The 27,827-nt window shown below is 40.0% G+C and overlaps 1 protein-coding gene across 1 annotated transcript; it reads left to right on the forward strand.

The window, feature by feature from the left end:
- The first annotated feature begins 500 nt into the window (after window positions 1-500).
- On the forward strand, window positions 501-19,129 carry LOC106092350 (uncharacterized). Its single transcript, XM_013259184.2, has 2 exons — window positions 501-781; window positions 18,264-19,129. The coding sequence occupies exons 1-2, from the start codon at window positions 758-760 to the stop codon at window positions 18,918-18,920; spliced, it is 681 nt and encodes a 226-aa protein (XP_013114638.2). The 5' UTR covers window positions 501-757; the 3' UTR covers window positions 18,921-19,129.
- The last annotated feature ends 8,698 nt before the right edge of the window (window positions 19,130-27,827 follow it).

The following is a 27,827-nucleotide window of genomic DNA, read 5'->3' on the forward strand; positions in this document are numbered from 1 at the left end:
ACAAAATTTTACATCATGACGGCCCACAATTGGTAAATTCTTTTCCATTTTAGGAATTCAGTTGTTATTGTGGTTGTTAACTTCTTCAAAAAATCTAACAAACAATCTTTAGATAATTCATCTTTAGTTTTCTATAATTTTGAAGTGTTTTCTTCTATATATATATTGTTGTTTTTGTTTTTGTTTCACTGGTAACGTTGTTGCTACACTCCATTTGGAAGTGGCGAATATAATGGGCAATTTCTAATGATGTTTGGCTTTCAATTGGGAAGAAGAAGACTATTCGCCCAAAATACCATCGCTGGGCCAACAATAAAAAATCAAGCCACAAAAACCTAAGAAACTTAAGGAACTTAACAAAAATTGTGGTGAAATACCCACAAAACAAAAAAAAAAAAAAATAAAGATCTTCGACAAAAATCTTTTTATTTGTCATCGTCAACAACAACACACGACACAGCGGCGACGTTCCTCAGATCAAAACGGCAAGGCGCATAAAACTTTATTCAGTCACTCGCAATCCGATCAGTCGTCAGTTAACATTTCTCTATAAACGTTGGATGCTGGTGCTGGATGGGACCGGAAGAAAAAAACAAAACTCAAGGAAAATAATTCAAGTGCAATATAAAACAAACGCCGAATTTTTCCGAAAAAAAACAAAAAACGAATAAAAGCAAAAAAGTTCTACTTCCTCAAAAAATTGTCGAACCAACATAAAAACTAACATAAACTATTCTTAAAACTAATTTCCTAAGCCATGTTAAGCTTTCGAAAATTACTGGTGAGCTCATTAGAAGTTGCTAAAACATACGGACATACTACAATACAAACTATCTGAATAAAATCCGAACATTGTAATAACACGATAATTAAGTCTCATTATTTTTGATGCTGACAGATTCAACGTATGTGTGTGTGTGAGCGCATGCGCGACTAGATTTCAATTTCAAACACTGTGTTTTGTCCAGCAAATATGTAATTAATCTTATCTCAAATGTACTTGAAGAACGAACAGTGCGTCGCAAAAGTTGTTTCACCGCTGTTTGATCATCATTGTAAATTTTTTAACTGGTTAATAGAAATTTCGAACAAAAGGAATTTTAACAAGTAGAAGAGTGCTAAGTTAGGACGGGCCGAATACTGGAAACCCCCCACCATGGCATCTGTTAAAATATGGGGGCCATATATCTAGTTATAGACCGAATTGGACCGTACTAGGCGCAGTTGTTGAGAGTCACAACAGAACACTTCATGCACAATTTCAGCCAAATCGGAAAAAAATCGCGACTTGTCAGGGCTTAAGACGTCAAATAGGGAGATCGGTTTATATGGAAGCTATATCGGGTTACAGACCGATTTCAACCGCATTTGGCACAGTTGTTGGAAGTCCCGACAAAACGCCATGTACAAAATTCCAGCCAAATCGGATGACAATTGCGCCTTCCAGGGGCTCAAGAAATCAAATCGGGAGATCGGATTATATGAGATCTATATCGGGTTATACACAGATTTAAACCGTACAGTTGTTGGAAGTCCTTAAAGAAAACTATGTTCAAAATTTCAGCCAAAACAGACAAAAGATTGCGGCTTCCATGGGGTCAGGAAGTCAAATCTGGAGATCGGCTAATATGGGAGCGATATCAGGTTCTTAACCGATTCGAACCGTACATGGCACAATTGTTGGAAGTCTTAACAGAACTCTATGTTCAAAATTTCAAAATCGAACGAAAATTGCGGCTTCCAGGGGCTCAGAAAGTCAAATCGGGAGATCGGTTTCTATAGGAGCTACATCAGGTCCTTGACCGATCCAGACCGTACTTGGCACAGGTGTTGTAAGTCATAACAGAACACCATGTTCACACTTTCAGCTAAATCGAACGAAAATTGCGGCTTCCAGGGGCTCAGAAAGTCAAATCGGGAGATCGGTATATATGGGAGCTATATCAGGTTATTGACCGATTAGGACCGTATTTGGTACAGTTATTGGAAATCATAACAGAACACCATGTTCAAAATTTCAGTCAAATCGGACAAAAATTGCGGCTTCCAGGGGATCAGGAAGTCAAATCGGGAGATCGGTTAATGTGGGAGCTATATCAGGTTATTGACCGATTAGGACCGTACTTGGTACAGTTATTGGAAATCATAAGAGAAGACTATGTGCAAAATTTCAGCCAAATCGGACAAAATTGTGGCTTGCAGAGGCTGAAGAAGGAAAATCGGGACATCTGTCTAACAACTTTGCCCAAAAAACCATAAAATTATGCCCTATCCGATCCGAGACAAATTGAACAAGAATGTCGAGGGACCTAACATAAAATAAAGATTTTATGGGCTTCAGACCCTTTATCGGGAGATCGGTCTATATGGCAGCCATATCCAAATATAGTCCGATCTGAACCATATTTGGGTCCTATGTGGACCAGCCAAATCGGACAAAATTGTGGCTTGCAGAGGCTGAAGAAGTCAAATCGGGACATCTGTGAAAAACTTTGCCTAAAAAACCATAAAACTATGCCCTATCCGATCCGAGCCAAATTGAACAAGAATGTCGAGGGACCTAACGTAAAATAAAGATTTTATGGGCTTCAGACCCTTTATCGGCAAATCGGTCTATATGGCAGCTATATCTAAATAGAGTCCGATCTGAACCATATTTGGGTCCTATGTGGGGAGTCGTGAAACTACTCAATGTTTTAAATTTCAGCGAAATCGGTTATCAGGAGATCGGTCTAAATAGCAGCTATACCTAAATATAGTCCGATTTGATCCATACTTAGGTCAGATATCAAAAAGCTTAAGATAACTTGTCTGTTTAAAATTTCAGCGAAATCGGGTAATAAATAAAGCTTTTATGGGCTTCAGACCCTTAATAGGGAGATCGGTCTATTTGGCAGCTATAAATAAATATATCGGAAGATATGGACCATATTCGGGTCAGATGTCGGGAGGGCTTAAACTACTCACTGTTTCAAATATCACCGAAATCGGTTAAAAAATAAAGCATTTTGAGCATTAGACCCTTTACCGGAAAATCGGCCTATATAGCAGCTATATCCAAATAAGGTCCACGGACGTCGTTAATCTTAGTCTTAGAATTTTACGACGATCCGAAATATATATACTTTGTAGGGTCAGAATTGATATTTTGATGTGTTGCAAACGGAAAGACTAAATGAGTATTCCCCCTATCCTATGGTGGTGGGTATAACAAGTAAAAGCGTGCCACGTGCGGCCGGGCCGAATCTTATATACCCTCCACCATGGATCGCATTTGTCGAGTTCTTTTCCCGGCATCTCAGACCAACAAAGGATAAAAGAAAATAATAGCTACGCTATTAGAGCTACATCAAGTTAAGATTCGGACCATAATGTTGGAGACCACAGTAGAAGTCATTGTGTGAAATTTCAGCCAATTCGAGTAATAATTGAATCCTTTAACGGGCTCAAGAAGTAAAATAGGGAGATTGGTTAACATGGCAGCCCTATCAGGCTGTAGACCGTTTCAGACCATATTTGACATGTATGTTGAAGCCATTGTACAAAATTTCAGCCAAATCGGATAATAAATTCACCCTCTAGAGGCTCAAGAAATCAAGATAACAGATAGGTTTATGTGGCAGCTATGTCAGGTTATGGACAGTTGTTGACAGTTATAACAAAACACGTCATGCAAAATTTCAGCCAAATCGAATATGAGTTGCGCCCTCTAGTGGCTCAAGAAGTCAAGATCCAAGATCGGTTTATATGGCAGCTACATCAAAACATGGACCGATATGGCCCATTTACAATCCCAACTGATCTACACTAAGAAGAAGTATTTGTGCAAAATTTCAAGCGGCTAGCTTTACTACTTCGAAAGTTAGCGTGATTTCGACAGAAAGACGGACGGACATGGCTAAATCGACTTAAAATGTCATGACGTTCCAGAATATATATACTTAGGCGAATATTTCGAGGAGTTACAAACAGAATGACGAAATTAGTATACCCCCATCCTAGGGTGGAGGGTATAACAATTATAATGAAATTTTCTCGAAAGACATGACTTCTCTGAGGATAAAACCATAATGCAATCTTTTTTATAAATTGGCAATTTTAATGAAATTCTCCCAAACACACAATTTAAACAATTAAATATTTCAAAACTTCTAAAATTTAAATATTTAAACATCTGCAAATATTTTCCAAAAATCTGTTTTGAAAAATACGAAAAACTTTATGCCATAAACGTTAAAAGGCAAAGCTTAATTAATGGAGTAAAACGCTTATTCGATATTTTAAAAACAAACAAACATGGCAGTATGATACTAGGCCCAGGTTTTTTATTGTTTTATTATATTGCAAAAGCAAATACAAATTTTGCCCATGAACATTCTACTAAGGAACAGGGGCAAACTTCTCACCTATCAATGAGTGGGGGCCTCCTTTTTATAGCCGAGTCCGAACGGCGTGCCGCAGTGCGACACCTCTTTGAAGAGAAGTTTTACATGGCATAGTACCTCACAAATGTTGCCAGCATTATAAGGGGAAAGCCACCGCTGAAATTTTTTTTTTTAATGGTCTCGACAGGATTCGAACCCATGCGTTCAGCCTCATAGGCGGACATGCTAACCTCTGCGCTTTATATAAAATCATTTAAAGTCTCTACTCATTTTTTTGAAGTTTTGCTCAGGCTCGTATTTCTTCCATACGCATGTTAAGTTCTTGAATGGGCCAAATCGGACTTTATTTGAATATAGTTCCCATATAGACCGATCTGGCGATTTAGGGTCTTAAGCTCGTAGAAGCGTCAATTACTACCTGATTTCGCTGAAATTTGTGTTTTGACTAAAGCCTCCCAATATCCAACTCAAATATGGTTCAGATGGGTCTTTATTCGGATATAGCTGGCATATGGACCGATCTGCCGATTTAGGTTTGTTTTACGCCTCCCGGCATACGACCCAAATATGGTCCAGATCGGACTATATTTAGATATAGCCGATTAGAGTATTAAGCCCAAAAAAGCCACAATTATTAACCGATTTCGATGAAATTTGAAAAAGTTAGTTGATTAAAAGCTCCCGATATCCAACTGAAATATGGTTCAGATCGGTCTTAATTTAGATATAGCTGTCATATACACCCATCTGCCGATTAAGGGTCTTAAGCCATTAAAAGTTGCATTTATTACCCGATTTTGTTGGAATTTGATACAGTGACTAGTATTAAGCCTCCCGTGATCTAACCAGGATATAGCTCAGATCACTCCATTATACACACCATCGAAGGATGGGGGAATATTCAATTATTCATTCCGTGTGCAACATATCCAAGTATCAATTTTCGACCCTATAAAGTATATATTCTTGTTCGTCGTAAAAATCTAAAACGATCTAGCCATGTCCGCCCGTCTGTCTGTAGAAATCACGCTACAGTCTTTAAAAATAGAGATATTGAGCTGAAACTTTGCACATAATTCTTTTTTGTACATAAGCAGCTAAAGTTCGAAGATAGGCTTTATGGGACTATATATTAATATAGCCTCCATATAGACAAATCTCTCGATTTAAGGTCTTTGACCCACAAACGGCGCATTTATAGCCCGATTTTGCCAAAATTTGGGACAGTGAGTTGTGTGAGGCCCCTCGGCATCTCTCTGCAATTTGGCCCAGAGCAATTCAAATTTGGGTATAACTGCCATATAGATCGATCTCTCGATTTAAGGTTATGGGGCCATAAAAGACGCATTAATTGTCCGATTTCGCCGAAATTTGGGACAGTGATGTGTGCTAGGGCCTTCCAGGTCCAGATTTGGATATAGCTGCCATATTGGGCGATCTCTCCATTTCAAGTTTTTGTCCCCTAAAAGGTCCAATTATAATTTGATTTCGATGAAATTTGACTCAGTGACTTATTTTAGGCTTTTCGACATCCGTGCTTTATATATATAGTTCAGATCGGTCTATATAGTTCAGATCGGTCTATATTTGGTTATAGCTACCAAAAAGCCAATATTTTCATCTACAAAATTGAACAATGACTTGGACCACTCAATGTCCGTGCCGAATTTGGTCGAAATCGGACCATATTTCAATATAACTGCTATGGGAGCATAAATTATGCATTTTTTACCGGATTATGACGAAAGGTGGTTTGCATATATCCCCGAGTTGGTGGGTATCTAAAGTTCGGCCGGGCCGAACTTAACACCTTTTTACTTCATTTTAGTTATAGCTACCAGATATTAGATATAGCTTCATCGACCGATCATCCAATATAGTGTCTTAATCCCATAAAAAGCGGATTTGTTGCCCGATTTCGTTGAAACTGTGACTTGTATAAGAGTTCTCGGAACCTCAATCAAATATGATCCAGATCCAAAATTTTATAGAAATCAGACAACAAATGAGACCTGTACAATACTTGGACTCACATACGAACAGACGGACGGACGGATATGGCTAAATAAAATCCGAAAGTGATTCCGAGTCAATCGGTATGCTTATTAAAGGGTCTAGCTCTTCTCCTTAGTAGTGTTGCAGATCTTGGAGCGTACTGAGGCTCACAGATGTTGGGCACTATGTAGAAGGGCCGTACGCTCGAAATTGGGTCTGAATCCGAGAATAGTCCACTGGCTCTACAGGAGCGTGATTAGACCAATACTTACTTACGCCTCAGTAGTTTGGTGGACTGCTATAGAGAAAAAGTTCAACATAAGCATCATACAACAGGTTCAGAGAACATGTTGTCTTGGCGTAGGCGAAGCGATGAGGACCATGCCCACTAGGGCACTGGAGACTATTCTAGAGACTTAAGGCAATGGGAGAATGGATTGAGGATGGGAGAAGCTCATAGCATCGCGGTATAATCGAGGCGACGATAGGAAATCTGAAAGGAAGGGAATAGGTTTCCAATCGGATTCCTGAAAGGAAGTGAAGATGTTTCCGATTGGATACCTGACATGAACCATGAGGTTGAGTGCACTGCTGCCAGCGGCACAGTCTTGGATTGACGAAACCCTAGTATTGCCATTTGGAAGATCATGTTACATGGATGGATCAAAGCTAGAGGACAGAGTTGGCCTGGGGGTCTACATTGAGGACCCAGGGACTGAGATCTGCAGGCGGAGATCCGGGCGATCACGGAATGCGTGAAGTGGTGTAGTGCTAACGCGAGGACGTCATGTATGAATATCTTTACGTATAGTAAAATTGCCAATAACAACCAAGAGGACAAGGTCACGAACAGTCCAGCAGTGTTAGAATGAGATTAACGCCTTCTCTGAGGATGGCGAAATCCGCATCGTTTGGGTGCCGGGTCATAACGGAGTAAGGGAAAAGAAAGGGCAGTTGAATTGGCGGTGAAGCTCAGAGGACTGCGGTCAATAAACTTGGTTAACGCGAAGCCTTTCGGGTCGACGCAGTCCGATTTAAGGGCGTGGGCGACGAATGCGCATGCAACACTGTTGAACATCGAAACGGTCGGTCCACCCTATGGGTGGATCCAGATCGTGAGAAGACGAGGCTATTACTGAAAGGAAGTAAAAAGGAGGTCAGTATAGCTATTGGTATCGCTAATAGCATGTGTAGGGCATGCTGGGAAGATTATGAGATGTTGGAGCATTTCCTTTGCCATGGCCCGACTTTTGCGTGTAACAGATACCGGCACTTATGTGGGTACACTATACCAGATATGAACCAACTTAGGGGTGTGGCATAGAAAACAAATTAAGGATTTTGCAAGTAGCACGGAATTCCACAATTAGATTATGTTTTTCAAGGTTACTATTGATTTAGGACCCCATAAAGTATATATATTCTTGATCGTCTCGACATTCTGAGCCGAACTAGCCCTGTCCGTCCGTCTGTCAAACGATAGCGGTTGATCGCGTAAAGCTAACCGCTGGAAATTTTGCAGAGATACTTAATATTAATGTAGGTCGTGGGGGATTGCTAATGAGATATAGATATAGATTAGATATAGCTCCCATATAAACCGATATGACTTCTTGAGCTCCTGGAAGCCTCAATTTTCATTTGATATGCTGAAATTTTGCAAATAGTGTTCTGTTGTAACTTCCAACAACTGTGCCAAGTACGGTTTAAATCGGTCAAGAACCTGATATAGCTTCCATAAAAACCAATATCCCGATTTGATTTCTTGAGCCACTGGAGGCCTTAATTTCCATCCGATTTGGTTTAAATTTTGCACGCGGTGTTTTGTTATGACTACCAAGCACTGTGGTAGATACGGTCCATATCAGTCTATTACCTCATATGGATCCCATATAAATCGATCTCCCGATTTGACTTCTTGAGCCCTAACAAGCCGCAATTTTTGTCCGATTTGACTGAAATGGAGCATGTAGTGTTTTATTATGACCTTCAACAACTGTATCTAGTACGGTCTAAATCGGTCTATAACCTGATATAGCTTTCATATAAAACGATTTCCAGATTTGACTTCTTGAGCCCGTGGAAGCCTCACTTTTTGTCCGATTTGGCTAAAATTTTGCATGCGGTGTTATTTTATGACTTTCAATAACGATATCTAGTACGGTCCAAATCGGTCAATAAACTGATATAGCTCCGACATAAACCGATCAAGCCGAAATTTTTGTCCAATTTGGTTGACATTTTGCACGTAGTCTTCTACAACTGTGCTAAGTACGGTCTGGATTGGTCTATAACCTGATATAGCTCCCATATAAACCGATCTTCTGATTTGACTTCTTGAGTGCCTTACAAGCTGCAATTTTCGTCCGATTTGGCTGAAATTGAGCATGTGGTGTTTGTGCCACATAAGTCTATAACCTGATATAGATCCCATGTAAGCCGGTTTCTCGATCATCCTTGTTTGGTTCCTAAAAGCTTTAATTTTGCTGGTTTGACCGAAGTTTGGTATGCAGAATAAAATTTTGCCCTTCAACCAAATTTATTTGGTATCCATGGTGGTGGGTGGGTACTTAGCACCCTTTTACTTGTTTGTATTTAGAGCGCACAACAAGTCGACAACTGGATTAGGTGTATGTGCGTAGTAGCTTGGGGCGGGTCTATATCTGCACCCCCTTATCAACCTAGACTAACCTATGGTAACTTAAAATCACAAAATTCGTATACAACTGTAGGTCAAATAACCGTGGAGGACGCCCTACCCCATAGCCCATCCAAACAGATATGTTTACCGCTTGGGGCAATATGGATATCAAATAAAAGGTACCTAAGAGTAGAGTACAAACCCGCCCCACCCCCAACAACCGCCCAAAAACTACATATTTTCCGATTGTGGTAATATGGATATCAAATGATAGGTAATAGGAAGTAGAATACAAAACTAGAATAAAAATTTGTTTTCAAATCCCAGGGGGGCCACCCCATCCCAAAAATCACCACCAAACGGTCGTGTAGACCGATTGGGACAATATGGGATTCAACATGTACTTGAGAGTAGAAAACGAAACTTATAAAAAAGTTTGGAAGTCATTCTAGCCATATGTTTCTGTCGATAACGCACTAACTTTCGAATGAGTAAAACTAGCCGTACAAAGTTTTGTACAAATACTTTCTAATAATGAAGGTTGGTTGGTTTATGAAAATGGGCCAAATCGGTCCATGTTTTGATATAGCTCCCATATAAGCCATTCTCCAGATAGTATAGCTCGAGCTTCTAGAGGGCGTAATTCTTATTCGTTTTGGCTGAAATTTCGCACAATGCCTTTGATTTAACATATGCTTTAAGTATGATATAAAGGGGTCCCTAACCAGATATAGCGTCCATATAAAGCAAACTCCCGATTTGATTTCTTGGGCTTTTTAGGTAGCAATTCTCTGCCGATTTAGCTGCAATAATGCAAGACGAGTTCTCGGTCCATAACCGTTTATAGCTCCCATGTAAACCGATCTCCTGATTTGGGGCCTTTTTAGGTAGCAATTCTCGGCCGACTTAGCTGCAATAATGCAAGACGAGTTCTCGGTCCATAACCGTTTATAGCTCCCATGTAAACCGATCTCCTGATTTGCCCTCTTGACCCTCTTAAGGTCGCAATTTAGATACCAAAATAATGAAATTTTGCACAATGACTTACGCTATGACTTCCAATAACTATGTGAAGTTCAATCCCAATCGGTCTATAACATATTCTAGCTCCAATAACAACTGATCACTCGATTTCAGATTTTAAGCACCTACAGAAAGTAATTCTCATCCAATTTTTTAAGAATCCATGGGCATTTCTTATTGTGATCTCCCAATATCTTCCTTTGGCTTCTGTCTGTAAGGAGAAATCGTGCAAAGTACGCGATCCATGGTGGAGGGTATATAAGATTTAGCGTAGCCGAACTTGCTAAAATTATGTAAGGCCCAAAAAAAAAAACGAAATAAATCCTCAAAAAGCGAAATAAATTTCCCAAAAACTAAATATAGCCCCAATAACCGTTGCTTTCATTTAATGCATAAAAGTTTGGAGCTCTACCGCATTAGGGCCTTACTACATACTGCCATCAGCTACGATCTCCATGCAATGGTAGTCTCTCACCTTCCCATTGTTTTTTTTTTTTTTGGAATTTTTCAATGCTTCTAAAACATTTACCACTGTTTTCTCTGCAAATAGCGTAGTGTCATAGAAAACAGATAAAAGCTGATGACACGTTGCTTATGAAGTCAGTTGTGGTATAAAATAATTAATAACGAATGACAATGTCCCAAACTAGTTACCGTAATCACATTATAATCTGTCTAATGTTGTGGACTTTGGTAGCAGAGGCTAGAGGTATAGATGTTGTCGTCTTTTTTTTTTTTTTTCTTCTTTTGGACTACAATTCGATTATTATTTCATTTTATTGAATCGTTTAAATGTGCTTCTCCCCTCGCCTTCACTTAGCAGCGGCTGCTACGAGTTGTCCACAAAACGAATTCTACCAATGTGGATCTGCATGCCAGACGGAGTGTGCTACCCTCGGTCAACCATGTTCCATCGTAAATTTCAAATGTTCCATGGGCTGTTACTGTGTTTTGGGCTATGCACGAGATGCCAGCGGGACTTGTATACCAATTGTCAGATGTCCTCAATTACAGATTTAATTCATATCTTGAATGAATGAATGACTTTGATCCATTTAAAATTAGATGTAGTTTTCTTTCATGTCTTGATTAGGAAATTATGATTACAATGAAAGAAATTTTGTAGTAATTTTTTGCTAAACAGCAAACATTTTTAGGTGTTTTCAGATGGTAAAAAGAATAATGGCGTAAAGGTTTAAGCTCAATAGACACCTCTTTGGGGAGATGTTTTTACTTGGCAAAGTACCTGTGAAGATTTTTTTTGATGTTCTCACCAGTATTTGAACCCAGGCGTTGAACGCCGTAGGTGGACATGCTAACCTCTGCGCTACGTTGGCCTACACCTGTTCCTTAGCATAGGGTATATCCAGTCTTTAAGGACCCGATCCAACCCAGCAATGGCGTAAAGATTTCATTGAAGCTTGAAAAATGTGGATGCTTTTAATTTAATTCAGGTTGAAACTCAATGATAAAGGGCCTCCTTTTTATAGCCGAGACCGAACTGCATGCCGCAGAGCGACACCTTTTTGGGGAGAAGTTTTTACTTGGCAAAGTACCTCTGAACATTTTTTCTAAAGTTCTCACCAGGAGTTGAACCCAAGCGTGGAGCGTCGTAGGTGGACATGGTAACCTCTGCGCTACGTTGATCTACACCTGCCCCGGTGCAACACGGTACTGGTCTTAGAACTAGATCCATGTATCGGTCCTCACATTGTTAAAAGCCCCCTCGATGTCAATGCATACCCACAATGCGTACGTCTTGGAATAGAGGGTTGCTTCTATTTGTTCTACTTGATGTTGCAAATAAACAAACCTTGTGCAGGGTAGTCTCCACCGACCTTCACTTGACATGGACATGCTGTTTGTAATTGAGGAGTTCGCTGGATTTACTACTCTTTGTCATGTGTTCCATGGTTTTGTGTAGAACGGATGTAAGACCTATAAGCCAGTAGGCCTTTGGTGTCACATAACTTGCCTTGCCGGGCTTGGGTATAAATACCACCCTTGTCTGGTGACAGGTTTTCAGCGTGTATGCAAGTTCTAGGCACGCAGTGAAAGTAGCGAGGCTCCAGCATTAGCGAAGACTGCCTAGTTTTTGAGATGGAAGAGGGCCCAAAAGCCTTTCGAATTTTTGAAATTCTGGGGGTGGGGGCGGTCTAAAACTTCTACTTAGCTTATCCCCAGAGGTCTTTCGACGCTTATAGGCTGCAGATAGTCTGCCTCATTCTGTAGCCCCATGGATTTCATTGAACCTGCGCATGCCGAACAACGCTAAGCAATGCTATCAGTATCATTTTAACGATTTATGATGCGATACACAAACATTTTGCTCACTTTAAGGTGCATGAGTTTGCCAACAATAGCAGGTTGTCATTTTCTAGCCCAATTTAATATGATCACACTATGACGCTTGAACTCCACCATGAATAATTTTCTTTTTAAATAAACTCAGAAGCAAAGCTTAAGTCACAAACATAAGTCACTGTCTCAAATATCACCGTAATCGGATGATAAATGCGCCTTTTAGAGGGCCAAGATTTTAAATCAAGAGAACGGTCTATATGGCAGATATATCCAAATCTGGACCAATCTGGGCCAAATTACAGAAAGATGTCGAAGAGCCTTACAAAAATTTCTGCCAATCTCCCGATTTGCTTTCTTGAGACCCTAGAAGCCGCAATTTTTATGCGATTTGGCTGCAATTTTTCACATAGTGTTCTGTTATGACTTCCAACAACGAGTACGGTCAAAATCGGCATATAAGCTGATATAGCTCCCTTATAACCCGAAACTTATATACCCTCCACCATGGACAGCATTTGTCAAGTTCTTTGCGCGGTATCTCTTTTTAGGCAGACAGAGGATAATCAAAAAGAACTGTGATGCTATTTTAGCTGTATGAGGTTATAGTCCTATTCGGACAATAGATGAGTTGAATGCTGAACATTGTTGAAGTCATTGTGTAATATTTCAGTCCATTTGGAAAAAAATTGCGCCTTGTAGGGGCTCAAGAAGCAAAATCGGAGCTGTATCAAGCAATAGATCGATTTAGACTATATTGGACACATATGTTGTAGGTCATAGAAGAAGCCGTTGTACAAAAATTCTGCCAAATCGGATGAAAATTGCGCCCTCTAGAGGCTCAAGAAATCATGATCCCAGATCGGTTTATATGGCAGCTATACCAGGTTACGAACCGATTCGAACCATACTTAGCACAGTTGTTGGAAGTGATACCAAAACACCATGTGCAGAATTTCAAAATTTCAGTCATATCGAACGAGAATTGCGCCCTCTAGTGGCTCAAGACGTCAAGACCCAAGATCGGTTTATATGTCAGCTATATCAAAACATCGACCGATTTTGCTCATTTACAAACCCAACCGACCTACACTAAAAAAAAGTAAATATTTGTGCAAAATTTCAAGCGGCTAGATTTACTCTTTTGAAAGTTAGCGAGCTTTTGACAGACTGACCGGCAGACGGACGGACACTGCTATATCGACTTAAAATGTCATGACGATCCAGAATATATATACTTTATCGGGTCTTAGACGCATATTTCGAGGTGTTACAAACAGAATGACGAAATAAGTATACCCCCATCTTGTGGTGGAGGGTATAAAAATTAACCTCTAAAAAGAAGATTTTATGTTAGGAATTCCGTGCTACTTACAAAATCCTTAATTGTTTTCAACATCACTCCCCTAAGTTGGTTCATGTCTGATATTGTGTCTCCACCTAAGTACCGGTATCTGTTGGACGCGAAAGCTGGACAAAGGAAATGTTCCAACGTCTCATCATCTTCCCCGCATACCCTACACATGCTATCACTTGCCGCACCGATTATACATAAATGAGCTCGTAGTCCTATGTGTCTCGCTATACTGACCTCCTTCCTTTCAGTAATAGCCTCGTCTTCTCACCATCTAGATCCCCCCCCCCCCCCCAGAGGTTTTTCGCCGCCCTACCGATCGTTTCGCTCTTCCACAATGTTGAATGCGAATTCGTCGCCCACGCCCTTAACTCGGGCTGCGTCGACCTAAAAGACTTCGGGTTAACCAAGTTAATTGACGGCAGTCCTCTGGTCTTCACCGCCAAATCGTCTGCCCTTCCATTTCCCCTTACTCTGTTATGGTCCGGCACCCAAACGATGCAGATTTTGCCATCCTCAGAGAATGCGTTAATCTATTTCTTACACTGCATGACTGTTCGTGACCTTACCGTCCTGGTTATTATTGCCCTTATGGCAATTTTACTGTCGGTAAAGATGTTCATACTCGACGTCCTCGCGTTAGCACCACACCACCTCAGGCATTCCGTGATCGCCAGGATCTCCGCCTGCAGGAACATATTATGGCCAGGCAGTCTAAAACAGATCTCAGTCCACAGGCCCACACTGCCCTCTCCAGAAGGCAATGCTGGGGTTTCGTCATTCCAAGTCTGTGCCGATGGCAAGCAGTGTCTCGCACTCGACTTCAAGGTTCATCTCAGGTATCCGATCGGAAACCTCTTCGCTTCCCTCCAGGTTTCCTATCGTCGCCTCGATTACACCGCGATGGTATAAGCGGCTCCCATCCTCAATCCATTCTCCCATCGCCTTAAGTCTCATAGCCGCAGTGGCTGCCTCACACTTAATCTGTGTATCAATGGGTCGGATATCTAGATTAGTCTCCAGTGCAATAGTGGACGTGGTCCTCATCGCTCCGCCTATGCCAAGACAACATATTTTCTGAACCTGTTATATGGTGTTTATGTTGCTCTTTTTCTCCATAGCAGTCCACCAAACTACTGAGGCGTAAGTAAGTATTGGTCTCCTGTAGAGCCAGTGGACTATCCTAGGATTCAGGCCCCATTTCGAGCCTGTAGACGGGCCACATAGTGCCCAACATCTGTGAGCCTTCTTAGTACGCTGCTGAATGTGACACTTCCAATTCAGTTTCCTGTCCAAGTTCACACCTTAGTATTGACCTTGTCAGATATCGAAATCGTCCCATTGAAGAAACGTGGTGCGTTAAATTGGCCCACCTTCGTCTTCCTCGTGAATAGGCATATTTCAGTCTTCTCTGGGTTAAAATTAAGCCTTCTGGGTCTTGCCCAGTCATATGCCATATGCAAGACCTTTTCGGCGCTTCTGCATAGCTCGTTCGGATCCTTACCTCTTAGAACTATTACAACATCGTGTGCGTAGCAGACAGGTTCAAATCCCTCCTCAGTCAGCATCCGTAATAGGTCATTTATGGCAGGTGCGGCCTCTGTATGGGAATAACTGCTCATCAACGGTCACTGCTGCCAAGTTAGACTGCACTATATGCCAAATATCATCAATAGTCGAAGTATTGCTGTTGAGTTGTCGCTGCTGTCGAATCTAAGGCATTGATTAATGCACTTCATACGATCTAATGATAATGCAGCTTTCTATATTGGACATCGCGTTGGGCCCCTTAACGCTTCAAGAGGTTCACTATTCGATTTAGTGAGTCCAGCATACAAAATAATAACCAAAAAAGCATCGAACTCCTTCAAACTGATTGGTTTCTATTACTTTGTGTTAGTTGCAATGTTTGCCCATGAACATTCCACTAAGGAACAGGGGCAAATTTCTCACATATCAATGAGTGCAGTCCGATTCAAGTTTAAGCTCAATGATAAGGGGCATCCTTTTAAAAGACGAGTCCATGACATGGCATAGTACCTCACAAATGTTGCCAGTATTAGAAGGGGAGATCCACCGTTGAAAATTTTTTCTGATAGTCTAGTCAGGATTCGAATCCAGGCGTTCAGCGTCATAGGCGTTCATGCTAACCTCTGCGCTACGGTGGCCTTCTTGAACTCCTTTGTGTTAGCTGCATTCGCCAAATTCCATTCAGCGTTCACTTCCCTGCCTTTCTGATTTGATGCGCGTATTATGTACATCATATAATACGCTATTTTTTTTTTTTTTTGTAATGAGCGAGCGGAATATGTTAAAGGAATCATATGTGGTTCCTACTGGTCCCGGAAAACAAGCCAAAAGACAGTGCATTAATTAACGATTTCAGTACAGAAATTTCAGCGGACCTTTTCACACGTTCCCATACTAAACACATTTAACTCTCAATAGAAACCAAACTTTTGGTCGGATCGCTTTGAAATTTTTAAACGGTTCTAGATAAAATTTTCTTTGGAATACATGTGGGGTCCGATATCCTTCCTAAGGACCATCAAGGAGTAATTAAAGTTTGAAAATTAACAAGTAAAAGCTTGCTAAGTTCGGCCGGGCCGAATCTTATATACCCTCCACCATGGATCGCATTTGTCGAGTTCTTTTCCCGGCATCTCTTCTTAGGCAAAACAGGATATAAGAAAAGATTTGCTCTGCTATTAGAGCGATATCAAGATATGATCCGTTTTGGACCACAATTAAATTATATGTTGGAGACCTGTGTAAAATGTCAGCCAATTCGAATAAGAATTGCGCTCTTTGTGAGCTCAAAAAGCAAAATAAAGAGATCGATTTATATGGGAGCTGTATCGGGCTATGGACCGATTCAGACCATAATAAACACGTATGTTGATGGTCATGAAAGAATCCGTCGTACAAAATTTCAGGCAAATCGGATAATAATTGCGACCTCTAGAGGCTCTAGAGGCTCAAGAAGTCAAGATCCCAGATCGGTTTATATGGCAGCTATATCAAGTTATGAACCGACTTGTATTTTATTTGACATAGTGGTTGAAAGTAACAATAAAAAACGTTTTTCGAAATTTCAGCCAAATCGGATAGGAATTGCGCCCTCTAGAAGCTCAAGAAGTCAAGTCCCCAGATCTGTTTATATGACAGCTATATCAGGTTATGAACCGATTTGAATCATACTTTGCACAGTTGTTGGATATCATAACAAAATACTACGTCTCAAAATTCATTCAAATCGGATAGAAATTGCGCCCTCTAGAGGCTCAAGACCCAAGATCGGTTTATATGGCAGCTATATCAGGTTATGGACCGATTTGAACCATACTTGGCACAGTTGTTGGACATCATAACAAAACACGTCGTGCAAAATTTCATTCAAATCGGATAAGAATTGCGCCTTCTAGAGGCTCAAGAAGTGAAGACCCAAGATCGGTTTATATGGCAGCTATATCAGGTTATGAACCGATTTGAACCATACGTGGCACAGTTGTTGGATATCATAACAAAACACTTCATGCAAAATTTCATCCCAATCGGATAAGAAATGCGCACTCTAGAGGCTCCAGAAGTCTAGACCCAAGATCGGTTTATATGGCAGCTATATCAGGTTATGAACCGATTTGAACCATACGTGGCACAGTTGTTGGATATCATAACAAAACACTTCGTGCAAAATTTCATCCCAATCGGATAAGAATTGCGCACTCTAGAGGCTCAAGAAGTCAAGACCCAAGATCGGTTTATATGGCAGCTATATCAAAACATGGACCGATATGGCCCATTTACAATACCAACCGACCTACACTAATAAGAAGTATTTGTGCAAAATTGCAAGCGGCTAGCTTTACTCCTTCGGAAGTTAGCGTGTTTTCGACAGACAGACGGACGGACGGACGGACATGGCTAGATCGACATAAAATTTCACGACGATTAAGAATATATATACTTTATGGGATCTCAGACGAATATTTCGAGTAGTTACAATCAGAATGACGAAATTAGTATACCCCCCATCTTATGGTGGAGGGACCCCAGGGACCTTCTCAGCCGCCGCAGGGTTAAAGCTGTAGAAGCCACAATTTTGATCCGATCTTTACAAATTTTAGCACGAGACATATTAATGGACATCCAAATACTTGTGCAAAATTTCATTAAAATTTAATCAGATTTAGGTATAGCTCCCTTCAATATGTCAATAGGTATGCAAAATTTAAATCTGACTAGATTTCAACAAAGGTCCCATGTATTAAATGTAGTACGCAGACTGGGTGATGATATTGGGTATTATATAGTCGGCCTCGCTCGAATTTGGCCTTTCCTTATTGGTTTTCACAAAATTTGATATACAAAACAACACAAAACGAGAAAAGCCAGTGATCATATCTCTTGCCAACACAAACTTGCTAAGCACTAAAATTATGTTTGCAATGACTGACTCTTGGAAATAGGTCGCTGTACTTAATCTTGCCATGATTAATTGATTCATATACCAACCAACTAACTATTGTTATCTTCCCCTCTTCTGCTTGCCATTTCGTTACAGCCACTGCTAATGTTGACGCTAGTCATAGGGATAGCAAATCACAAGTCATGGGCTTTACCCATAGCAGAAGCTGAGCACTCGTCATCATCTGGCAACAGCGGCGATGGAACCAAACTCTTGGTCATATCGGAAGATGTGATACCCGACGAAGTGGAAATGGATCAAAAGAAAGTCATTCGAGTCAATCCCTTGGATTTGCCACCCATTAAAGAGGATCCCAATAAAAAAAGTGAAGACTCTTCGTTATACAAAATTCAGTCAATTAAACCGTTTGCAGGCGGAAAACGTAAATATGCCAATTCTCAGAATATGCGTAAGCCAAGTGGTGCAGGAGTGAGCGAGGCTGCCGATACTCCCATCACCAGAGGATTGCCGGCCCCTCAAAAGTTTGTAAAACCTAAACATCAGCCCAAAAAGAAACACTTACATTTTCTTTACAATCAGGACGATTTGTCAGGGAATTTAGTGGCGAAGACAATGCGCGTCCACACAGCGCCCGGGGCCTACCCAGTCTTCTATGCCGTGGCCAAGACAAATGGTCGCTTCGGTAAATATCCTTTGAAGAGTTTCAGCACCCCGCAAGCCTTTAAGAAATACATACAAAAAAATAAACTCGAGAATGCCCATGTGATAGAGACAGCCTACGAAGAGAGATAGATTGTCGACGCAACGAATTTATGCTATGAAGGAGGATTAGAAAAAATGGTCCCTCTATATTTGATTTTAAGCTGTATATAGTTATGTAGTCTCTTAATATTTATATTTGTCTTAGGTTTTAGCCCACCCCTGTATTTTTGTATAATTAATTTTTCCATGTACCAAATACCGCAACGAACGAACAATAAAATATAATGAGGAACAATTAATATTTGGCTTTTTCTTTCTTTTATTTCTTAAAAGACTATTTGTGAAAAATGTTTCTATGACCATTTCGCTTGGGATGTGCGTGATGTTTGTTTTCATATTTAAAAATTCTGTTTGTCTCATTGATTGCTGATTTATGATTTCGTTTTTTTTTTTGCGCTTAATCGATTATTGAACCCTTAAATCAAACACCAAGCTTTCCAAGAGACAAAAGACAAGCGGTTGAGACTTGAATAGCAGCTTTAAAAGTGGTGGGAGAGGCTTCTTTTGTTTTCGTTATTTTTTGTTTTTTTTTTTTCAGTTAGGATTCACACAAAGTTTGCTAACAACATCATTATCTAAATTCCAGAATATTCATAAATATTTAAATTATGCACAAAGAGTAATAACTCATGCCGTCTATTGATCACAGCCTGCTTCAACAAAAAAATACTTTTTCTATCAAAATGATTCATGTTTTCACAATATGTTAATATGATTTCATTGCTTTTCATGGTACAGTATTTTTATACCCTCCACCATAGGATGGGGGTATACTTATTTCGACATTCTGTTTGAAACACCTCGAAATATGCGTCTGAGACCCCATAAAGTATAAATATTCTTGATCGTCATGTCATTTTATGTCGATCTAGCCACGTCCGTCCGTCTGTCCGTTCGTCCGTCCGTCCGTCCGTCTCTCCGTCCGTCTGTCGAAAGCACGCTAACTTTTGAAGAAGTAAGGCTACCCGCTTGAAATTTTGCACAAATACTTTTTATTAGTGTAGGTCAGTTGGGATTGTAAATGGGCCAAATCGGTTCATGTTTTGATAAAGCTGCCATATCAGACGATCTTGAGTCTTGACTTCTTGAGCCTCTAGAGGGCGTAACTCTCATCCGATTTGACTGAAATTTTGCACATGGTGTTTTGGTATCTTTCTTTCAACTTTCAACTTTCAACAACTGTGCTAAGTATCGTTCAAATCGGATCATAATCTGGTATAGCTGTCATATAAACCCATCTGGGATCTTGACTTCTTGAGCCTCTAGAGGGCGCAATTCTCGTCCGATTTAACAGATATTTTGCACGTAGTGTTTTGTTATGACTTCCAATAACTATGCTAAGTATGGCGTAAATCGGCACATAACCTGATATAGCTGCCACATAAAGCGATCTGGGATCACGACTTCTTGAGCCTCTAGAGGGCGCAATTCATCATCCGATTTGGCAGAAATTTTGTTCATGACCTTCAACATACGTGTCCAATATGGTCTGAAACGATCAATAGCTTGATACAGCTCCCAAATAAACCAATCTCCCGATTTTGCTTCTTGAGCCCCTACAAGGCGCAATTATTATCCAAATGAACTGAAATATTACACAATGACTTCTACAATGTTCAGCATTCATTTATGGTTCGAATCGGACTATAACTTGATATAGCTCCAATAGCATACTTATTCTTATTAAATATTTTTTGTTTGCCTACAAAGAAATACCGCACAAAGAACTCAACATATGCGATCCATGGTGAAGGGTATAAAAGATTCGGTCCGGCCGAACTTAGCACGCTCTTAGTTGTTTTTAAGGTATAAACGTCATAAGATATACCTGGAAAGTTGTGTCAACAACCCACATATTAGACAATGATTTATTTTCACTATATATTAGGTTGCCCAATAAGTAATTGCGGATTTTTCATATAGTCGGCGTTGACAAATTTTTTCACAGCTTGTGACTCTGTTATTGCATTCTTTCTTCTGTCAGTTATCAGCTGTTACTTTTAGCTTGCTATAGAAAAAAAGTGTAAAAAAAGTATATTTGATTAAAGTTCATTCTAAGTTTTATTAAAAATGCATTTACTTTCTTTTAAAAAATCCGCAATTACTTTTTGGGCAACCCAATACAATAAGTTGTAAGAGTTTTTACACCTTGCAGAGTGCTCGAATATCTTAAATAGGTGAAGTTACAGGGACAGTATGTAATCGGTTCACTATTGTAATTATACCAACCACCGAATTATGGGAGTTTAATTATTTTGTCATTCCATTTGCAACATATCGATATATCCATTTCCGGCTGTACAAAACATACACCATGACTTTAAGATTTTTTTTTCTCAAAAATTATTTTCTGTTGCACGTATGATTATAATATCATTGGCCGAGCGGTGGTCATATCCTCTTTCTAGGCGTTCATAGAAATATTGGGTTGCCCAAAAAGTTATTGCGGATTTTTCATATAGTCAGCGTTGACAAATTTTTTCACAGCTTGTGACTCTGTAATTGCATTCTTTCTTCTGTCAGTTATCAGCTGTTACTTTTAGCTTGCTTTAGAAAAAAAGTGTAAAAAAAGTATATTTGATTAAAGTTCATTCTAAGTTTTATTAAAAATGCATTTACTTTCTTTTAAAAAATCCGCAATTACTTTTTGGGCAACCCGTATCAAAATATGCTTGGTGTGTTTGCCCTTTTCTTCCGTCGAGGCAAGGGCGCAAATAAGGCTGATAATAATGTTGATGGATGCGCATTGTGGCTAGTCTCTCATCCACCGGAGTAAACCTGGAGACAAGGTGTTTCAGCAAATGCAAAGCCAACTCCATGCTCTCGGTATTGTTGTGAAGCCCTTTCCGAAATCAAATCATGGTCCATAAATCGCGTGCGAGTCTCGTTAACATAGGGGAATCCGTTGTTAATCTTCTTCATTTGTATACCCACCACCGAAGGATGGGGGTATATTCATTTTGTCAATCCGATTGCAACACATCGAAATATCCATTTCCGACCCTATAAAGTATACATTTTCTTGATCAGCTTAAAACTGTAAGACGCCATAGCCATGTCTGTCAGTTTGTCAGTTGAAATCAAGCTACAGTCTTTAAAAATAGAGATGTTCAGCTGAAACTTTGCAAAGATTCTTATTTTGTCGATAAGTAGGTTAAGTTCAAAGAAGAACTATATCGGACTATATCTTGACATAGCCCCCATATAGACCGTTCCGCCGATTTAGAACCTTAGGGTCATAAAATCCACATTTATTATCCGATTTTTCTGAAACTTGCATAATTATATATTTGTTTTATTGAAATTTATTATTGTTGAAGTTGCTGTTATTGGAGGTATTATTTTAAGAGCAATTAAACGTATTTAAACAATCGTAGTGACAACATATGAACACACCATCGTGGCATTCGTGCAGCTTCCATGGTGATCTATCCCCTTTGGCCCATCCGCCACTAAAGTACTCAATGAATAATTGATTTTATTTAAATTTATTTTTTTGTTTCGCACTTAAAAAAAAAAAAGTGGGAGGACCCTAAACGAAACAACAGAAAGTAATGAGCAATGATACAACGACATCATAGCTACTACTTTGAAATATTGAAATTGAAATTAACAACTACAAGGGCAACAACAATAGCGGTAGCAGTAACATCAACAAAAAGTGCAAAAACCCATCAATCTATTATCGATTTAAGTAATTCGTTGATGTTCATCGATACTTACATAATACATACCAATTTGCGCACATACATACGCACATCTATTTGTACATTGTTAAATAATTTATGTTCGAAATGTTGGAAAAGACAAGTACATAATTCCTCATTAATTAAAAACAAAAACCACAATAACAAGTAAACGCGTGCTTAGTTCGGCGGAGCAGAATCTTTGGAAGCCACCACCATGGATTCAGCTGAAAGTTTAAACAAAAATTAACTTAGTTGAAAGGCATTGTTAAACTTGCTTATGGGCTGGGTAATCGGTAACCCGACTAAAGAACAACAAGGCAGCAGGAGCCGACGGGTTACCCGCTAAACTATTTAAGACCGGAGGCGACACGCTGAGAAGGCGTATGCATCAGCTTATCTGCGCAATCTGTCTAGTGGAATGCATACCCGATGGATTGGAACCTCAGCACACTATGTCCCGTACACAAGAAAGGAGACAAGATGGAATGTGCCAACTACAGAAGAATAAGTCTCCTCCCCATCGTATACAAGATACTCCCGAGCGTACTGTGTGAAAGTTTAAAACCTAAAGTCAATGAGATAATTAGGCCCTATCAATGCGGATTTAGACCTGGTAAATCCACCCTAGGCCAGATATTCACACTGCTCCAAATCCTGGAAAAGACTCCAGAAGGACAAATTAACACCTACCATCTCTTTGTTGACTACAAAGCCGCCTTCGATACTCCTTTACGTTCAAAGGTATTTCAAGCCATGTCTGAGTTTGGTATCCCTGCAAAATTAATAAAACTCTGCAGGATGACACTTGCTGATACACGTTCCTCAGTAAGAATAGGAAAGCATCTCTCCGAACCATTTAATACCAAACGAGGTTTCAGACAAGGAGACAGCCTATCGTGTGATCTCTTTAATATCCTGCTGGAGAAGATGTGAATAGATATGGCACACTAATCACAAGAGAATATATGCTACACACCAATGCCGACGACATCGATATCATAGGAAGTAGTAACTGCAGCCTTTGAAAGAATCGAAAGAGAGTCAGTGAAAATGGGTCTGGCAGTAAATGGAGATAAGACGAAATGGATGGTTTCAACTCCCAAAAAGCCTTGCACAACCGAGCAGATAATGAAAATGGAGAAATTTGGGAACCACAACTTTGAGACAGCCAGTCTCAACGAAACGAATGACGCCAGTTTTGAGATTAAGCGAAGAATAATACTGGCAAACAGATGCTACTTTGGGCTAAGTCAGCAGTTTAGAAACAAGGCCACCTCTCGACAGATGAAGATTACACTTAACAAGACACTGATACTACCCGTGCTGTTATATGGTTGTGAAGCATGGGTACTTGTGAAAGCAGATGAGGCAGTGCTTGGAGTATTTGAGAGAAAGATTCTTCGTAAAATATATGGACCAGTTTGCGTTAACGGAGAATATAGGCGAGGTATGAACCACGAGTTGTATGACGACGATAGCATAGTTAGACGCATCAAAATACAACGGCTGCGTTGGCTAGGTCATGTTGTCAGAATGGATGAAGAAGCTCCAGCAAAGAAGTTTTTTGAAGGCAAACACGGTGGTACACGCAAACCAGGAAAACCAAAAGCCCGATGGAAAGATCCAGTTGTGGAAGACACCTCGAAACATGTTGTCAGAGTTTTTAGAATGAGCGCAGAAGATCGAGAACCTGGGAACGCTAATCTACGTTCGGCTAGTGGAATAAATTTTCTGTCATAGCCAATTAAAGTATGTAAGTAAACAGGTTATAGACCGATTTGGTCCGTACGAATGTTGAAAGTCGTAACAGAACACACGGAAAAAAATTTCAAGCTTCCAGGGGCTTAAGATGTGAAATCTGGAGATTGTTTTATATGGAAGGTTATATGCCGATTCGGACCATACTTGTTACAACTGTTTGAAGTTATAATAGAAAACTACGCGCAAAATTTTAGCTTAATTCGATAGCAATTGCGGTTTCTAGGCGTTAAATCGGTAGATCGGTTTATATGGAAGCTGAATTAGGTTGTTGAAGGATTTGGACAATACTAAATGTAACGATTGGAAGCTGTAACGATGCAAAATTTCATCGCAATCGTATAGTAATTACAGCTAAAAAGGGCTCAAGAAGTCAAGTTGAAGGACAACTTTACATGGAAACTATTGGGTTGCCCAAAAAGTAATTGCGGATTTATCATATAGTCGGCGTTGACAAATTTTTTCACAGCTTGTGACTCTGTAATTGCATTCTTTCTTCTGTCAGTTATCAGTTGTTACTTTGCTTTAGAAAACAAGTGTAGAAAAAGTATATTTGATTAAAGTTCATTCTAAGCTTTTTTAAAAATGCATTTACTTTCTTTTAAAAAATCCGCAATTACTTTTTGGGCAACCCAATATATCTAAATCTAAAGCAATATGACCCATATGCAATCCTCATTAATCTACATTCATAAGAAGTATTTGTGCAAACTTTTAAGTGGCTAGCTGTACGCATGCACCCTCTGTCGCGATTTCCACAAACGAACGGACGGATGGATGAACCTTCCTAAATCGACTTGGAATGTCAAGATGATCAAGAATATATGTAAAGGGGAAATCCCCATGTGCTTCACGAATCAACACTTCATCTACAAAAAATAACTGTTTGACCTGGTTTGCTTGCCGGCGACACGTTACCATGAATGGACAATGCATTTTTTTTCTAAAGCAAGCTAAAAGTAACAGCTGATAACTGACAGAAGAAATAATGCAATTACAGAGTCACAAGCTGTGAAAAAATTTGTCAACGCCGACTATATGAAAAATCCGCAATTACTTCTTGGGCAACCCAATACCATGCCTACAGATTATTATTGACCAGAATTCCAAGATATGGACCTGGACGACATGTGATTTCAATGGCCACAAGCCATACAGCACACATTAAATGAATTTATTGAAGAGTAAATTTGATGAGCGTGCTATCTCAAGAAATAGACCAGTCGATTGGTTGCCGCTTTGGTGCGATTTGTCACCTCTAGACTTTTGCAGTTACGTCAAGTCATTGGTCTACGCCAACAAGCCGACGATGTTGGAAGAGCTCAGAGGGAACGTTGAAGGGAAAATAGCGACCGTTTCGGCTTAAATGTGTGGCCGAGTCATCAAAAATCGGGTCCTACGATGCTTACACGCCCGCTGCATCCATATGAACGATGCCGGGATTCATTCGTAAATGTGTTGATTGTATGACTTCAAGCCAATAAAAAATTTTTAACAAGTAAAAAGGCAATAAGTTCGGGCCAAACTTTACATACCCACCACCTCGGGTTAATATATAAACCTCCATTCTTCATAGTCCGGAAGAAAATGAATAATTCATGCTATATCGAAATGTGGTCCGAATTGGGACCAACTTCGGCACGGAAATTAAGTGGTCCAAAAAATGCAAGACACTGTTCAATTTTGTAGAACAAAATATTGATCTTTTTGGCAGCTATATTCAGATATGGACCGATCTGAACCATATAGGGCACTGATGTCGAAAAGCCTTACTCAAGTCACTGTGTCAAATTTCAGCGAAATCGGATAATATATCTGCCATTTATGGGACCAAAACCTTAAATCGAGAGATCGATCTATGTGGCAGCTATATCTAAATCTGGACCGATGTGGGCCCAAATGAAGAAGGATGTCGAAGGACCTAACTTAACTCATCGTATCAAGTTTTCGGAAAATCGGATAATAAATGAGGCGATTGTGGGCTTTATACCTTAAATCTAGAGATCGGTTTATATGGCAGCTATGTCCAACTCTGGACCGATCTGGGCCAAATTTAAATAGGATGTCGAAGGGCGTAACACAACAAACCGTCTTAAAATTCAGCAATCGGATAATAGATGCGGCTCTTGTGGGCGTTAGACCTTTAATCGGTCAGATATCAAGATATAGTCCATCTTCGAACCTAACCAGCCTATGGACATGGATCGAATCTGTGCAAAGTTTCAGCTCAATATCTCTATTTTTATACCCACCACCGAAGGATGAGGATATATTCATTTTGTCATTCCGTTTGCAACACATCGAAATATCCATTTCCGACCCTATAAAGTATATATATTCTTGATCAGAGTAAAAATCTAAGACGATCTAGCCATGTCCGACAGTCTGTCTGTCTAGTGAAATCACGCTTCAGGCTTTAAAAATAGAGATATTGAGCTGAAACTTTGCACAGATTCTTTTCTTGACCATAAGCAGGTTAAGTTCGAAGATGGACTATATCGGACTATATCTTGATATAGCCACCATATAGACCGATCCGCCGATTTAGGATCTTGGGCCCATAAAAGCCACATTTATAATCCGATGTTGCTGAAATTTGGGACTGTGAGTTCTGTTAGGGCCTTCGACATCCTTCTGCAATTTGGCTCAGATTGGTCTAGATTTGGATATAGCTGCCATATAGACCGATCTCTCGATTTAAGGATTTGGGGCAATAAAAGGCGCATATATTGTCCCATTTTGCCAAAATTTGGTACATTGAGTTGTGTTAAGCAAATCCGAAATCGGTATATACGATTCGGATCATTCGTGGCATGGATATTGGAAGTCATAACACAAGTCTTTGCCGAAAATTTCAGCCAAATTGGATGAAAGTTGAAGCTTTTAGGGGCCCAAGAAGTCAAATCTGGGTATCGGTTCATATGGGGCGATATCTGTTTTAATACCGATTAGGATCATATTTGGCAAATCTGAACCGATATGGGCCATTTACAACGACCTACTTTAATAAGAAGTATCTGTGCAAAATTTCAAGCTGCCAGCTATACGCCTTTGACCGCTATCGTGATTTCGAGAGACGGACGCACGGACAGACGGACGGATATCGCTAGGTTAGGTTTAAGTGGCAGTCTGCCATCAGACTCACTTAGACGTTTTCGTCCATTGTGATGCCACAAGAAAAGAAGAAAAGCCCAATAACTTAAAAAGCCCAATAACTTGCGAATGTTCACATCCGCTAAATCAGACAGGTTCTCAAAGAAATGAGAACCTTAAGTGGAACTCCTTCTAACTGCTAGAGCGGGACACACACACAGAAGGTGTTCTATAGTCCCTTCTTCCTCGATGTCCCTACAGCTTCTGCAAAAGTCGTTGGTGGCAACCTTCAGTCTGTCAGGATGTTTTCCAATTAAACAGTGACCTGTCATGACGGACACAATGACTGAGACGTCTGTTCTAGCCAATGACAGCAATGCGGTAGACCTCTTCAAGT

This window comes from Stomoxys calcitrans, chromosome 5, assembly GCF_963082655.1.
Source record: "Stomoxys calcitrans chromosome 5, idStoCalc2.1, whole genome shotgun sequence".
NCBI classification, from domain to species: Eukaryota; Metazoa; Arthropoda; class Insecta; order Diptera; family Muscidae; genus Stomoxys; species Stomoxys calcitrans.